This window comes from Otolemur garnettii, unplaced genomic scaffold (assembly GCF_000181295.1).
Source record: "Otolemur garnettii isolate 467f Iridium unplaced genomic scaffold, OtoGar3 scaffold00015, whole genome shotgun sequence".
In the NCBI taxonomy this organism is placed as follows: Eukaryota; Metazoa; Chordata; class Mammalia; order Primates; family Galagidae; genus Otolemur; species Otolemur garnettii.
Genome location: NW_003852410.1, coordinates 23507975 through 23523930, shown reverse-complemented (window position 1 = coordinate 23523930; position 15956 = coordinate 23507975). Strand labels below are relative to the sequence as shown.

The 15956-nt window shown below is 40.4% G+C and overlaps 1 protein-coding gene across 6 annotated transcripts in view; it reads left to right on the top strand.

Moving 5' to 3' along the window:
• Window positions 1-15956, top strand: part of ATXN7 (ataxin 7) — a 124037-nt gene that overhangs the window by 87668 nt on the left and 20413 nt on the right. For all 6 annotated transcript variants that reach the window (XM_023510703.1, XM_023510700.1, XM_023510701.1 and 3 more), the window contains 3 exons: window positions 7426-7681; window positions 9808-10067; window positions 10901-10983. In XM_023510703.1, coding sequence (XP_023366471.1) covers window positions 7426-7681; window positions 9808-10067; window positions 10901-10983 — 599 coding nt within the window. The remainder of the gene's footprint in view (window positions 1-7425; window positions 7682-9807; window positions 10068-10900; window positions 10984-15956) is intronic.

The following is a 15956-nucleotide window of genomic DNA, read 5'->3' as shown; positions in this document are numbered from 1 at the left end:
GGTCTTGTGTAGAACATCCTCATCAAGGAACTGTGTAAGTTGATTCTTTTTAGCCATGCCAGAAAGGCAGCCCTGATCACAGGCAGCCTACCACAGTTTGCTCTTCAAACCATCTTAGGTGGTTTAAGGACCCCTGAGCAAAGAAAAACTTCTATAACGCCTGACACACTCATTGCTGATCTTTAGGAGAACAAAATGGAAAGATGAGATTTAAAACAACTTGGTTTTCCCTTAAACAGATTCTGGATCCCACCCTGAATTTACCAGAAAGCCTATTATCAGTGACCTCATATGTTCAGTCATGTAGACTTTTATGCTGACAGCCTCCCTGTGCTGAGCACTTGAAGTACACACCTTACCCCTTAGCTTGACCCCTGCCTTCTGCCTGCCTTTGGATCATGTGTTATGTGGCTTGCTGATAACACTGTTGAAGGGCAGGCAGGTTGCAGTGTGTTTCCACCTGGGTGCTGAAGTCAGCCTGCCTGAGATTGCACCTCACTCTGCCTCTTTACTGGTTGTGTGACATTGGATAACTGACTTGAGTCCATTAAAACCTTTACTTCCTTATCTAGAAAGTTGGGATAATAATATTGTCTAGTTTGTTAGAAAGATGGGTCAGGATTGAATGAGATAATCCTTTTAAATCCCATAGCATGGTGCCCGGCACATGGTTTCTGTTCAATAAATGCTGGCAGCTGTTGATGATGTTGTTAAAGGTGAGACTTTTCATCGGTCAGTTTGGATTATAAAAGATCAGAAAAAGGTTTAATAAGATGGAAGAAAAGTGCCGTCAACAAAAAGAGTTTTGTGGGGATTTCTTAGTTGTTAGTCAATCTTGCATGATACTTGTTGAACACAGGACAAATTGATACTTTGTTCATAAATAATAGTATGCCTTGCTTTATTTTTGCATGTGTGGAATTGAGACCAGAACACGAAATGCCATTTCTCTTTCTTTTTTTTTTTTTTGAGACAGAGCCTCAAGCTGTCACCCTGGGTGGCATCACAGCTCACAGCAACCTCCAACTCCTGGGCTCAAGCGAGTCTCCTGCCTCCGCCTCCCAAGTAGCTGGGACCGCAGGCGCCCACTACAACGCCCGGCTATTTTTTGGTTGCAGCCATCATTGTTGTTTGGTGGGCCCAGGCTGGATTCGAACCTGCCAGCCCAGGTGTATGTGGCTGGCGCCTTAGCCACTTGAGCCACAGGCGCCAAGCCCCATTTCTCTTTCTTGAAAGTATATATTTGATAATCAAATAAACTACATCATAGCAAAAACATACATGAGAGCTTTTAAAAATAGACCTATAATATGAGGGATAACTCTTTAAAAAGCTTGATATTTATCCTGCTAGATTTTTTTCAATTACAAATGATAGCATTTGAAGTTACAACTTGTTTCTACTGCTTTTTATGTTTGTACCCTATTTTCAACACCTATACATTATAAACTATTTTTAGTTATTTTCAAAGCAATATTTATGATATAAACAGATTTGTTTGCTTTGAAGTTTTTTGGTTTGTACCTAGATATTAATAATATATATATTTTAAAATCTCCACATGAATTCAGAATTATAAGCACAGTATTACCGGTGGTGCCCATTTTGGAAGACCTCCAGTCTGTCCTCTTTCATACCCTCCGCCATATCCTGCCCTTGCCTTCAGCCATGTCACATGTTAGAGCCACAAAGAAGAAGAGAGGCCTATGGAGTTCCCTGTCTCTCTTCACCCCTTCTTCCTCACTCCCCGTTTTTGCCTGTCTGTCCCGTCCTCTCCCCTGACACACACATACATATACATTCAGGTATGTTTTTCTTTGTCCCTGCTGTACCCCTCTATCTGTACTTGTCTGTCAATCTTCCTGTCTGTCTCTGCATTGCTGGAGCATGCACGATGAATGCCCTCCTCATTCGTGCCAGAGTGTGCTTTCTCTGGGCTGCTGCCAGATCCTGGAGAGAGGAGTGCTTTGAAAACTCAACTTGTACTCCTCAGCAGACCACATTGCTTTTACACTTAGCATCTGTCCACCACTTTGTCCATTTAATATAAAAATGAGCGGTTCTCAACCTGTGGATCATGACCCACAGGAACTGTATTAAAGGGTGAGGCATTAGGAAGGTTGAGAACCACTGATGTAGCATCTCTCATAGACAAAAGTCACAAAAAAATCAAATACAAGGTCACATTATGCCCACATTATTCCCTAGTATATCAGTCACTTTAGAATAAATTTGTATTCTCAAAACAAACTTTATAGCCAAAGTGATAGTATTTAATTACATTGAGAATTCAGGTTATCCCTAACCCCACCTGTAATTTGCTCATTTCTGTCTTGATTTAGGAGCAAATGCATTTTTTTAACCTGGAAGCCCAATTTAAAATCTTAAGAAAAATAAAGACCCATAGTGAAAGAATGAGGGAACTCCATCTCAACTATAATTAAATTTGTTTTTTCCTCCTTGCTTTCTTGTGATGGGAAAGCCAGGTGCTGTCCTTGTCATAGACTGAGTTGCCAGTTGAAGTAAAGGAACAACTTAATTCAGTAGCGTGACAAGAATTTGAGCTGGATCCCAGTTACTTACACACACATACATACACACGTGTGCGCGCAAAATCTGTTTCAAGTTTTAGTGAATGGAAGAAATTTGCATGATAGAGCACCATTCTTAGTTTTAAAATAGCTTTTATTGTTGAAGTAGAAAATAAATGTTTTTGCAATACTACTACATCAACAAACTTTTAATGGTAGGAAGTGTTAAGTCTTGATTTTCTACTGCTGAATTCAATAGTAAGAGATAGTAAACAAGAAGATGTTAACTAAAGAAAATGGCGAGAGTGGACCATAATGGGAATAGAAAGTTGAAAGGACAAGCTTCAGGTTACAGTGAGTTTTGCTATAACACAACATGCATTCCTAAAAAATTACAGCACTATGCAAAATTGCACAATAAAAACCACATGAGGCTTATTGGGAAAATAGGGATAAAGCAAAACACAAACTTCCTGGTGACACACACACAAAAAGATAGAAAGCTAATGAAAACACTAGCACAGTCTTACATATGTTAACTAGTTTAAAAGTATGTAAATACTAGAGTAAATATGGCAGCTTATCTCGAAAGGATCTGGTGTTTGCTTGTGGAAGTGGGTGTGGGAAGGGCTGTAGTTTGTGAGTTACTATGAAGTGGTGGAAGGAAGTTATCTGAAATTGGAAAGCTGTAGCACCAGATGTGGGTAGGTATATGGTTCTTGACACCCTTGGTGAACTGTGGGGAGTAGTGGATGTGCCGGGGTGTGCATTTTGTGTGTCACATTCCCATGTGGCTCAGCTCAGGAGGGTGTAGTTTTCTGCATTTATCTGGAGCAGCGGTTCTCAACCTGTGGGTCACAACCCACAGGAACTGTATTAAAGGGTGCAGCATTAGGAAGGTTGAGAACCACTGATGTAGAGTCTCTCGTAGACAAAAGTCCCAAAAAAATCAAATAGAAGGTCACATTATGCCCACATTATTCCCTAGTATATCAGTCACTTTAGAATAAATTGCATTCTCAAAACAAACTTTATAGCCAAAGTGATAGTATTTAATTACGTTGAGAATTTTATCTAACCTTTTGTTCTTCAGAGAAAGTATATCATAGTTGTTCTGAGACACCTGTTTGAGAGTTCTGGTACCCAGAGAATAAAAGGAGTATACTTTTTTTTTCTTTTGAGACACAGTCTCATTCTGTTGTCTCAGGCTAGAGTGTCCTGACATCATAGCTCACAGCAACCTCAAACTCCTCAGCTTGAGCAATCCTCTTACCTCAGCCTCCCAAGTAGCTGGGACTATAGGTGCCCACCACGCCTGGCTGGTTTTTTTACTTTCAGTAGAGATGGGTTCTCACTCTTACTCAGACTGATCTCAAACTCCTGAGCTTAAGCAGTTTGCCTAACTCAGTTTCCCAAAGTGCTAAGGTTATAGGCAAGAACCACCAGCCTGGTTAGAAGTATACTTCTTAGAAGTCAGAGCTCTAGTTTCACATTTTAATTCTGGTACCTAGAGAATGAAAAGAGTACAGTTCTTAGAAGTCAGAGTTCTAGTTTCACATTTTCTCTATTCATACCACAGACATGTTGTTATTCTTTTCATGCACTGCCCCAAAGGGTATACAAGGTGATTTTTGCGGGGGGATATGGATGAATGTTTTAATTTTAATATTTTATTTTAATGTATATCAGCAAAACATAACAAGCTTCTCAAACATATTGTTTTGTAGGTATTATTTTTTAGATACTAAAATATCTCTCAATTAAGAGTAATGGTACTCTGCTAGAACCCATCTGGGAATGGACTAGAGAATAGTTTCTTTCTTTCTTTTTCTCTCTCTCTTTCTCTCTTTCTCTCTCTCTTTCTTTCTTTCTTTCTTGACAGAGCCTCAGGCTGTCGCCCTGGGTAGAGTGCTATGGCATCACAGCTCACAGCAACCTCCAATTCCTGGGCTCAAGCGATTCTCTTGCCTCAGCCTCCCAAGTAGCTGGGACTACAGGCACCCACCGCAATGCCCAGCTGTTTTTGGTTGTAGTTGTCATTGTTGTTTGGCGGCCCAGGCTGGATTCGAACCCACCAGCTCTGGTGTATGTGGCTGGTCCCTTAGCCCCTTGAGCTACAGGTACCGAGCCTGGAGAATAGTTTCAACTGTTATCTCTGGCAGAGAAGCACTGGGTGATTAAGTTGTAGGAGATTGGTAGTACTAACCATCTTGAAATCTGGTGTGAAGAATTGTCTTGTTCACAATACCCATAATGCCCCCATTATGGGGGAAATTGGTTAATAATATACTGGGAGGAAAACAGAATGATAGGGTTGATAATTTAAGTAAAAATGTTGAGTAAAAAAATAGAATTTTATGTGACTTTGGTAAGAACCATAAAAATGGTTTCCAGTTGATGGAAGTTTGTAAAGTACTAGTTTAGGATAAATAGTAGCAGTGAGCTTTATTTGCCAAACCCTTATGTATAGTGTCATGTACCAGGCAGTGTTCTCAGCAAATGTTAACTTACTCACCTGTGGTTAATGGTTCTTGAGGCATCAGCACAGTCTAGGGTAGTCGCTCAGCCTTGGCTGCATGGTAGAATCACACAGGAAATTAGACAAAGTCTAGATGCTCAGGTCACATGCCAAACCAATTAAATCACAGTGTCTGAAGGAGAGGCCTGTACATCAGTGTTTTTTTAAAGCTCCTTAGGTTATTCCAATATGTAGACAAAAGTTGACAACCTCTGGTCTGGGGCCTTTTGAAAATTATTCCTTTTCACAAGAAAAGCTATACCAGTCATACAAATATTAATTGAAGACCTACTCTGTGCCATGGTTTACAAAGCAAGATTACCAAGACATGGCTCATAGGAGCGCTGAGGCAGGTGACAAAACTGTAAATAGATGTTTACCATTCTGGCTGAAAATGCTGACATTTGGAAGCATCTTCAGAGTGTTTTGGGATCACAGAGAAGAGAAAAACTAAGTTAAAAAAAAACCAAAACTCCTCAGATCCAAATTTGGAAAATTATAACTGAAGTTACTTTAGAGAGGCTGGGCACAGTGGCTCATGCCTGTAATCCTAGCATTCTGGGATGCCGAGATTGCCTGAGCTCATGGGTTCAAGACCAGCCTTAGCAAGAGGGAGCTCTAGGCTCGGTGCCCATAGCACAGTGGCTACAGCACCAGCCACATATATCCAGGCTGGTGGATTCAGGCCTGGCCCAGGCCAGCTAAACAACAATGACAACTGCAACAACATCAAAAAATTCTGGACATTGTGGCAGGCCCTATAGTCCCAGCTGCTTGGGAGGCTAAGGCAAGAGAATCGCTTGAGCCCAAGAATTTGAGGTTGCTGTGAGCTGTGACACCATAGCACTCTACTGAGGGCACTATAGTGAGACTCTATCTCCAAAAGAGGGAGATCTCTAAAAATACTCAGGTGTTGTGGCAGGTGCCTCTAGTCCCAGCTACTGGGGAGGCTGAAGCAAAAGAATCGCTTGAGCCCAGGAGTTTGAGGTTGCTGTGAGCTATGATGCCATGGCACTCTACCAAGAGCAACAAAGTGAGACTTTGTCTCAAAAATAAATAAAATAAAGTTACTTTAGTTTTCCTTGCCTTACATACAGCTTTTATATGGGGGAAAGCAAGTAGCACTTAACAAATCACTATCCCTTTAACCTTCCTAACTTGATTATAGCCTTTGTGTGGTTGAGTTGGGGGGATTTGAATTTTGTCTGTCAATAGCAGAATAATGTTTTCCTGATGTGGAACAGGCTTTTTAAAAAGTACCTCATAAAGCATCATTGAAGTAATGTCCTTCCAGGAATAAGTCACCACAGCTTCACTGAGAGGCTCAGGACTGCTATAGGAAGACCTTTGGAAATACACCATTTAAGTAATGCATTTAGTCATCAATTCTTACATCCTTAATGTTTTAAATACATATACAGCTCCCATATTGTAATGTCAGTGTTGGATCACATGAAGAGTTAAGTAAATGTGTTCATTTTAAATTACAAGTTTAACTGAAGGCAGCTACTAAGGTAGTCAAGTAGATAAAGTTACCAAATAATTTACTCGTTTCCAGTGGTAACATTCTTCAGCAGCTTTTGATTTATATTAATATGGATTGCCTGACTGAGAAAACCTGATTCTCCTGCTGGATAGATTTATTTTCAGCTAAACCTTTGTAGTCTGTACTTAACCATGAATTACTTCCTGGTTTAAAAAACATGCATAGCTATTTGTGGTACTTTTGTGTTGCACCTTTGGCATCTTAGTAGTGTGAACCGGATCTGTGCCATCTCTAGTCAAGTGAGATTATTTTTTTAAAAAGTTGGGAGGAGGGGCGAAATGATTCTCTGGAAAATTTCAGCACAGATAGCAAGATAACCCTAGAAACAATTTTATTTGGTGCCGCATGCTGGTGGGTAGTGACAGGAAAAATAAGAAGGTACAACTTGTTTCTTAAGATTTTGCTATTTCGAAAATCAGAAAGGTGCTATGAGGAAAAGAATTGTACACAACGTGAATTAGCAGAGCTCTGCAAATGAATGAAGAATTTTCTTCTCTCTGAATGCAATTTGCAGCCAATGAGGTTCATTTCTAACGTTCAAACTCCATAAGGCAATATTTTCATCTTTAGAATGGTTATTTAATTTCCTAATGGGTGTATTTAATAAAACTTTTTGTGCTGAAATAGATACTTTGGAAATCGAAGGGCCATTTCCTGGAATCCTAAGTCTGTGAGACCTAGATAAGACATGTCTGAAAGCTTCTGAGCTTAACGTATTTTCACTTAATGATACATTTTTTACCATAAAATGTGTGTTGATTTCAGGGAAAGTCTATTTGAGATTTGCCTGAAACATGGTGTCTTTTTGTCTATTTTCTTTTTGTTTACAGAAAGAAGACATAGCTCATCCAGCAAACCTTCTTTGGCCGTTCCTCCCGCTTCAGTATTTTCCTTCTTCCCTTCTCTGTCCAAGAGTAAAGGAGGCAGTGCAAGTGGAAGCAGCAGCCGTTCTTCCAGTGGAGGTGTTGGTAGCGCATCCTCATCGAGTTCCAAGTTGTTGAAATCGCCCAAAGACAAACTGCCACTCAGGGGGAACACCAGGCCAATGCATCCCGTTCAGCAGAGTAGAGTCCCCCATAGTAGAATGTGAGTATGGTCGAGAAGGTTTGTGAAGCTTACCTGCTAGAAACGGAACAGTGTACATGAGTGGCATCTGAATAATGTAAGAGGGAGCCCACGTTGGGGAGAATTCATATGTATTTGTTCCTTATATCTTAGGAAACTTTTCAGAGTAGTAGTAGCAATAATAATAAGGTTAATGATACTTAGTGATCCTTTATTGTGTGCCAGTTACTAAAACTAGGCTGTATATGTGAACTCATTTAATTATCACAAAAACCTGTGGAATAGTATCATCCATTTTCCAAATGAGAAGGAGCCTTGATGAGGTTGAGAATTTTTTGTCCAAGAAAACCTCAAGACCACTCAATGAGGCCTGGATTCAAATCCCACTTCTGTTACTTCATAGCTGCAAGGCTTTGGGCAAGGCATTTTTTCTCTCAGCTTGTAAAAGTAGCCACAGTGCAGGGTTTGTGAGAGTTTAAGTTAATGTTTGTCAAGCACCTGCCATAGGTCTGGCCCTTTGGAGACAGTTGATGATGGATATTGGCACTCTTGCTACTGTTACTGTTGATGACAGTAGTGATAAAAAGGTGAAGAGATCCCCAGAAGCTGCTCTAGAATTTTCTGGGAGGATGCTTCCTCCCCTCCCCCCTTGGGTTCATGTCACAACAGTGATGAGGGAAGACTGAGGAAGTTTACACCTGCCAGACAAGCCTTTGGCAGGTTGCCACAGTGCCTGGGTGGGTTGGCAGGTTCCTTGAGGTCACGTGAGGCAGCAGCTGCGCACGCCCATACACAAATATCTTTTCTTACCATGGCATCCCTCAGCCTGGTGGTGGGTGACTTTTGGGGGGCCTGCCTCCCTTTGGAGGGTATGCCACATACTCAGTTCCAGGGTCTGGTAACCTGGTTAATCTTAGGAAGGGGTCCAGCACCTGATACTCAAGGACCTTGCCAGCTGAGAGAGGCCATGAGGTCTTGCAGTGTCTGTGCTGCTGTCAGGCTATTCCAGGTACACCTGTTTGGGGTTGTTTGTCCTGGTTGCTAAGCCCCCAGCCCCTGCTCATCTGTTAAAAGTGCAGTACCTCAAGCATGGCTTTCATTCTAGTAGCTGTCTGAAAGCCAAAGAAAATGTTGTACAGCATAAGTTACTTGCCAGCTTAACAGTTGTTAGAGCTCTGACAGCATTGAGCAAAGTTGATATGCAAGTACAGACTTGGACTGACAAGACTGTCTTCATTATTTGGAGCTAGGGCTTTAGAGGGAGACCAAACCAACCAAAATGACAGTGTCGGTGAGAGTTTAAGAGAAATCAGTTCTTTGTTAGTGGCACAAGTGTTCATCCCTTACCAACTGTATACCTGCCAGGTGCTTATATTCTAAGTGCCTAGCATAGAGACTTTTTTCAGGGACTAGAGAATTGCCACTTTACTGGCACTACACATTGGTCTCCCTCACTGACAGAAGCAGAGAGCCTATTCTTGGAGGTAACATTAGGCATGTTTGATTTCTCCTAAATTTTTAGTGATATTTCTTAGAAGTATTTGCTTACTCAGAAGGTTACTTTGTTTTGATGAATTCTTTCTTAAAAACGACATTTCTCAGAAGATATTCTCTAAGGGTTCTGCAGGTGGTCTTTTGTCCTTTTAGACCAGGCGTCCTTAAACTACGGCCCGCGGGCCACATGCAGCTCGCCTAGGACATTTCTCTGGCCTGCTGGGTGTTTTTGCCACCGCTGCCTGTCCTACTTAGCAGCCGACTCATCCTGGGCCCTGCAGTCTGGCCCTCCAACTGTCTGAGGGACAGTGAACTGGCCCCCTGTTTAAAAGTTTGAGGACCCCTGTTTTAGACCTTTTCATGTTTTGCTTCTTATAGATATTGCTTTGGGTATCAGATTCGAGTATCCCATGGGCCCATGTATGAAATATTCTGAAAAGATGAGGTATATTTAATGGTCCCCTGGGAATTTTGCCTCACCTCACCAGACGGGCTTATAGACGTAATAAATGTGAACCTTACCGGTTTTTCTGGATAGTCCTAACAAAATTTGTAAGTTGCCTTCTAAGAGGTTGGCCCTGTGTAGTGCTCACCATTCACCTCGAGCCACTGGGGCACTCAGACAGTAGTGTTCTCCCTTTTTCCTATGACAGCATGACACCCTCTGTGAAAGTGGAAAAGATTCATCCCAAGATGGATGGCACACTACTGAAATCTGCCGTGGGGCCAACCTGTCCTGCTACTGTGAGTTCCTCAGTCAAGCCTGGCCTTAACTGCCCCTCAATACCAAAGCCAACCTTGCCTTCACCTGGACAGATTCTGAATGGCAAAGGGCTTCCTGCACTGCCCACTATGGAAAAGAAATCTGAAGACAATTCTAATAGTAGGAAATTTTTAAATAAGAGATTGTCAGGTAACTTCACATTTTCTTTCTTAATAATATTTCTTTGTTTATGCATGTAGTGGGCATTCATGGGAAGCAAATCAATTCCTGTGTATAAGTCCTCTTTGTAAAACTAGTCAACTTCAGCTTTAGGAGGAAGTTCCTTAGGTTATATGCTTATCTTCTTCACTCTTAGTTTTAAAGAACATTAGTGAGGCTGGGTGTGGTGCCTCATGCCTATAATCCTAGCACTCTGGGAGGCTGAGGCAAGAGGATCCTTTGAGCTAAAGAGTTTGAGGATAGTCTCTTAGTAGAGACCCCACCTCTACTAAAAATAGAAAATTAGGTGTGTGCCTATAGTTCCAGTTGCTTGGGAGACTGAGGTAGGAGGATCACTTGAGCCCAGGAGTTTGAGATTTCTGTAAACTGTGACACCGTGGCACTCTAGCCTGGGCAGCAGAGTGAGACTCTATCTCCAGGTAGGTAGGTAGATCAAGCAGCAGAGTTAGACTGTGTCTTACTTAGATAGATAGATAGCATTAGTGTACTTGCATGCATGTGTGTAGGTAATATAAAAGTAGCTTATTAGTGGTGTATTTTTGAGTGTAACAATGTGGTAATACAAACTTAAATTTTCTGTCCTGCCATCTGATGGCAACAGTCACCCCAGTGTTTTAGTAACGTTGGTGCTTCCTTGTAGTGCTCTTGTGTTATTTATTTTGTTATTTATTAGTAGTGTGGTGGATTTTATTCAGGCTATAATTTGTCTTGAGATTTTTCCCTATTTTCTTATTTATAAAATACATAAAAAAGTGTTTGGCAAGCCCATTGTAATGTCTATGTGACATTACTCTCTTTGACAGAACGAGAGTTTGATCCTGACATCCACTGTGGGGTCGTTGATCTTGACACCAAGAAGCCCTGCACCCGGTCTTTGACATGCAAGGTAGGCAGCCTTCTGAAGGTAGAGCTAACTACCCTGAGAAACCCAGGGAACAGGGATGTACCTCACTGCTCCCAAAGTCTCTCTCACCCACAGGTGATCAGATTCCCTGTGGATTGTTCTGAATTGTGTAATTGTGGAAATAATTCATTCTGTTGAAAAAAGCCTCAAATTGACAAAATGTGAAGTGTGTTATTATAGTTTTCATCTTGAGAGAAATATTATATCTAATGAGCAGTGTTATATTCAAAGGAATAGTGTTCTTTCCTAATCCTAACCAATCTGTTACTTTCAAAGACTTTTAATAATTCCACATAGCCATTTAATGCAAGAGGTTACTCTGGTTTAGGTTGTACTGACTTAAAACAAGTCTGGAAGTTTTTTTTATGTATAGATATGAATTTTTATTTTTTTTTTAAGACAGAGTCTCACTACGTCACCCTTGGTAGAATGCCATGGCATCACAGCTCACAGCAACCTCAAACTCTTGGGCTTAAGTGATTCTCTTGCCTCAGCCTCCCAGGTAGCTGGGACTATAGGCTCCTGCCACAACACCCGGCTATTTTTTGTTGCAGTTGTCATTGTTTAGGTGGCCCAGGCAGGGTTTGAACCTGGCTCCCTCGTGTATGTGACTGGCACCGTTACCACTGTGCTACAGGCGCCAAGCCTATACGAATATTTTTAAAAATGTATAAGCCATGGTTCTTATATTTTATTTTATTTATTTATTTATTTATTTTTTGAGACAGAGCCTCAAGCTATTGCTCTGGGTAGAATGCCGTGGCATCATGGCTCACAGCAACCTCCAACACCTGGGCTCAAGTGAGTCTCCTGCCTCCACCTCCCAAGTAGCTGGGACTACAAGTGCCCGCCACAATGCCCAGCTATTTTTTGGTTGCAGCCATCATTGTTGTTTGGCAGGCCCGGGCTGGATTCGAACTCGCCACCTTAGGTGTATGTGGCTGGCGCCTTAGCCACTTGAGCCACAGGCGCTGAGCCGGTTCTTATATTTTAAATTACCAGTTTTTAAAACTCCGTGACTTTGAAGTAGCTTTATTTTGTAGTTCAAAACAAAAAGATAAAATATAAACTAAGAAAACATAATAATCCGAGGTCTGTTCTAAAGTTTTCATATCCTTTAAAATCCCAGTATACAAATAATAAGGTGGTATATTGCTGTAAAATAAGAGTCAGCAAACTAGGGGTGACTTCAGGGCATTGGTGGACCCCTGTATAAATGAGTGTATGTATTTATGTGCGTTTCCCAGCTGCTATTCTGAAGGGTTCAAGAAGTATTGAGAATCACTGCTTTGAAGTATGTGATTTTAAAACCTATGTTTGGGAAAGCGGATAAAAATTATAAAACTCAATGTTTTCTTCTAAAAATTAATAAAATTGGGTTGGGTGCAGTGGCTCACGCCTGTAATCCTAGTACTCTGGGGGGTAGAGGCGGGTGGATTGCCTGAGTTCACAGGTTTGAGACCAGACTGAGCAAGAGACTCCATCTCTAAAAATAGTCGGGCATTGTGGCGGGCGCCTATAGTCCCAGCTACTTGGGAGGCTGAGGCAAAAGAATCGCTTGAGCCCAAAAGTTTGAGGTTGCTATGAGCTATGCCGCCACAGCACTCCACCAAGGGTGACAAAGTAAAACTGTTTCAAAAAATAAAATAAAAATTAATAGAATTGTTGATACGTTATTTTACTAAAGATTTATTTGAACAAAAGATTTTAGTCCCCACTCTGTTCTCCAAGTAGTGGAAGAAATGTTTATAATTTTTCAAAGTAGAAAAAATTTTTTGCATGGTTCTTATTTTAATATCAAAATTTCTTTAATTTTAGTGTATAGATTTTTGCCTTCGTGGTTTTGAACCTTTTAAGGAAAGGGATTGCTCAAAAGTGTCTTTAAATATCTCATTTTTAAAAAAATCATGGACCTTTTTCCTAAAAAAGAGATAGTATATACATATATGATATATGTTCTGCATTCAGTATGATTCTAGCTATGAGTTTGTCATGTATGTCTTTTATCATGTTGAGGGTAAATTCCTTTTATACCCAATTTTGTGTGTGTGTGTGAGACAGAGTCTCAAGCTGTTGCCCTGGGTAGAGTGCTGTGGCATCATAGCTCACAGCAACCTCCAACTCCTGAGCTTAAGCAATTCTCTTGCTTCAGCTTTCCAAGTGGCTGGGACTATGGGCGCCCACCACAGCACCTGGCTATTTTTTGGTTGCAGTTGTCATTGTTGCTTAGCAGACCCTGGCCAGGTTTGAATCCACCACCCTAGGTGTATGTGGCCGGCACCCTTGCCAACTGAGCTACGGGCGCCACCCTATACCCAATTTTTTAAAAGTATTTCTTTTAGCACAAAGGGATGTTGAATTTTATTGAATGCTTTTCAGCATCAGTTGAAATGCTTATGAGGTTTTTGTCCTTTGTTCTATGGTATGATATGTAGCACATTGATTTGCATATGTTGAAGGATCCTTGCATCCCTGGGATGAATCCCACTTGATCATGATGAATATTTTTAATGCGTTGTTGAATTCATTTTGCTAAAGGATTCATTTTGTTGAGGATTTTCATCTGTATTCATCAGAGACCTTGGCCTGTAGTTTTCTTTTTTTGTTGTGTCTTTGTTTTTAATATCAGAGGGACACAGGCATCAGAGAATGAATTTGGGGGTATCCCTTCCTCATTAAGTTTTTGGAATTGTTTAAGTAGCATTGATGGTAGTTCGTTTCTAAATGCTTGTTAGAATTCTGCAGGGAAGCCATCCAGTCCTGGGCTTTTCTTTATTGGGAAACTTTATTACTGTTTCCATCTCATTTCTTGTTATTAGTTTATTCAATTTGAGTTTTTTTCTAGTTCAATCTTGGTGGGTTGTTCCTATCTAGAAATTTATCCATTTCTTTTAAGTTTTCCAATTTATTGGCATATAATTGCTCATAGTAGTAATTTCTAAAGATCCTTTGAATTTCTGCAGTATCAGTTGTAATGTCTCCTTTTAATCTCATGTAGTTCATTTGGGTCTCCTCTCTTTTTTAGCCTGACTAAAGACATTTTTATGTTGTTTATCATTTTTTAAAAAAACTCAGCTTTTTGTTGCATTGATCTTTTAAGGTTTTTTGCTGGTTTCAATTCTATTGCCTCTGTGATCTTTATTATTTCTTCTACTCGTTTCAGGTTTGGTTAGCTCTTGTTTTACTACTCTAGTGAGATGTGTTAGGTTGTTTATTTGAACCTTTTCTCCTTTTTGGATTGCAATAGTCTTATTGCTATAGACTTTCTTATTACAACTTTTGTAATAATATCCATATATTCTGAATTTTGCATCCTGTCTTGGGTTAATGGACACCCTCACCCTTAAGCCCATCCTCTCTTCTTTGAATCTTTAGCTTAAAGCCTTCTGTGTCCTATTCACTTTTTCTTTCCTTTTCCCTTCCTCCTACCAAGTTGTAATTTGATCTCATATTTGTATTTTATAAGATACTGATTGAATGTGTAGAGTGGTATATTGTTGTTGAAGATGCCACTTGGGCTCTGTAGAACTTCATCATGGTTCCAGTTGCCCCTAGGGGAATGTTTCACAGCCTGCCTGCATGATTCCACTTATATTAAGTACATAAAATAATCAAATTAATAGAATAGAAGTGGAATGGCGGTTGCTAGGGACTGAAGGAGGAAAGAAATGGGGAGTTACTAATCAACAAGCTGGGAGTTTCACATAAAAAGGATGCCCTGTTGCTCATCAGGATCGCAACTTGAAGTCCTCTCTGCCCTCTTCCTGCCTGCTGGCTCTTAGAAATGTGGTACCTATCAGCAGTGAGTGATGCTAAGAAGATCATTTAACTAAGATGATCTTTTAAAATCATCTGTGAAGCATGGTGATGATCCACACATTTTTTTCTTCATTTCTTCTTTTAAGATTTTATTTTATTATGATGAGAAAACTTAGTGTGAGAACTACCCTCTTAATAAAATTTGAAGTGTGCAATACAGTCCTATTGACTATAGGTAAAGTATTGTACAGTGGATCTCTAGAACTTGTTTATGTTGCTTACCTCAAACTCATTCTCTCCTTCAGCCCCTACCAACCTCTACTCTACTCTTATTCTATGAATTTGTTTTTTTTATATATACCTCGTATAAGTGGAATCATGGAATATTTGTCTTTCTGTGACTGGCTTCTTTATTTTACCATCCTTGTCACATTGCAGAATTTTCTTCCTTTTAATGTTGAATAATATTTCCATGAATGTATATGCCACATTTCATTTATCTCTTCACCTCTTGGTGGACATTAGATTGGTCCCACATCTTGACTATTATAAATAATACTTCAGCAAACATAGGAGTGCTGATACCTCTGTGAGATTCTGATTTCAGTTCTTTTGGATAAATGCCCAGAAATAAGATTTTGCCAAAAGTGGTTTTAACTCAGAATCTGCAAGGAGCATGACCAGCCTTCTTCTTGTGCCTTTATTGCTAGGCGGACTTTGTATTAATCTGCACTTTTCTCCCCTCTCCTTTGCAAATGGTATGTCCCCTCCCTGGGCTCCTTTAAGAGGATCATTGCTGTCTGTGGCATGGTGTCAAGCCTGTCACTGCATTAACGTGTCCTCAGACCTGCTTTGTCATGAGGTCAGCATAGAGTTGATAGAAAATGCAGCATCCAACTGGAGGACCTGTCCCAGAATGCCTTGATTTTCTTCTCTCCTTCTGTTTGTCAGTTCTCCTTTTCCTTGCCTTTACTTTGGCCTGAATCTGTTAAGCTGGTATAGGGTAACTGACTTCTTTATCTTAGTGTTGCTCTTACCCTGAGTTTCCCAAGTTGCTACTGGGTCTCTTCTCTCTTAGACTCAGAGCATTGTGTGTTCTCCTCATCCTTGGGGAATTGTTGGTGTTCAGTCCCATTTTTCTTTTTTTTTTTTTTTTTTTTTTGAGACAGAGCCTCAAGCTATCCCCCTGGGTAGAG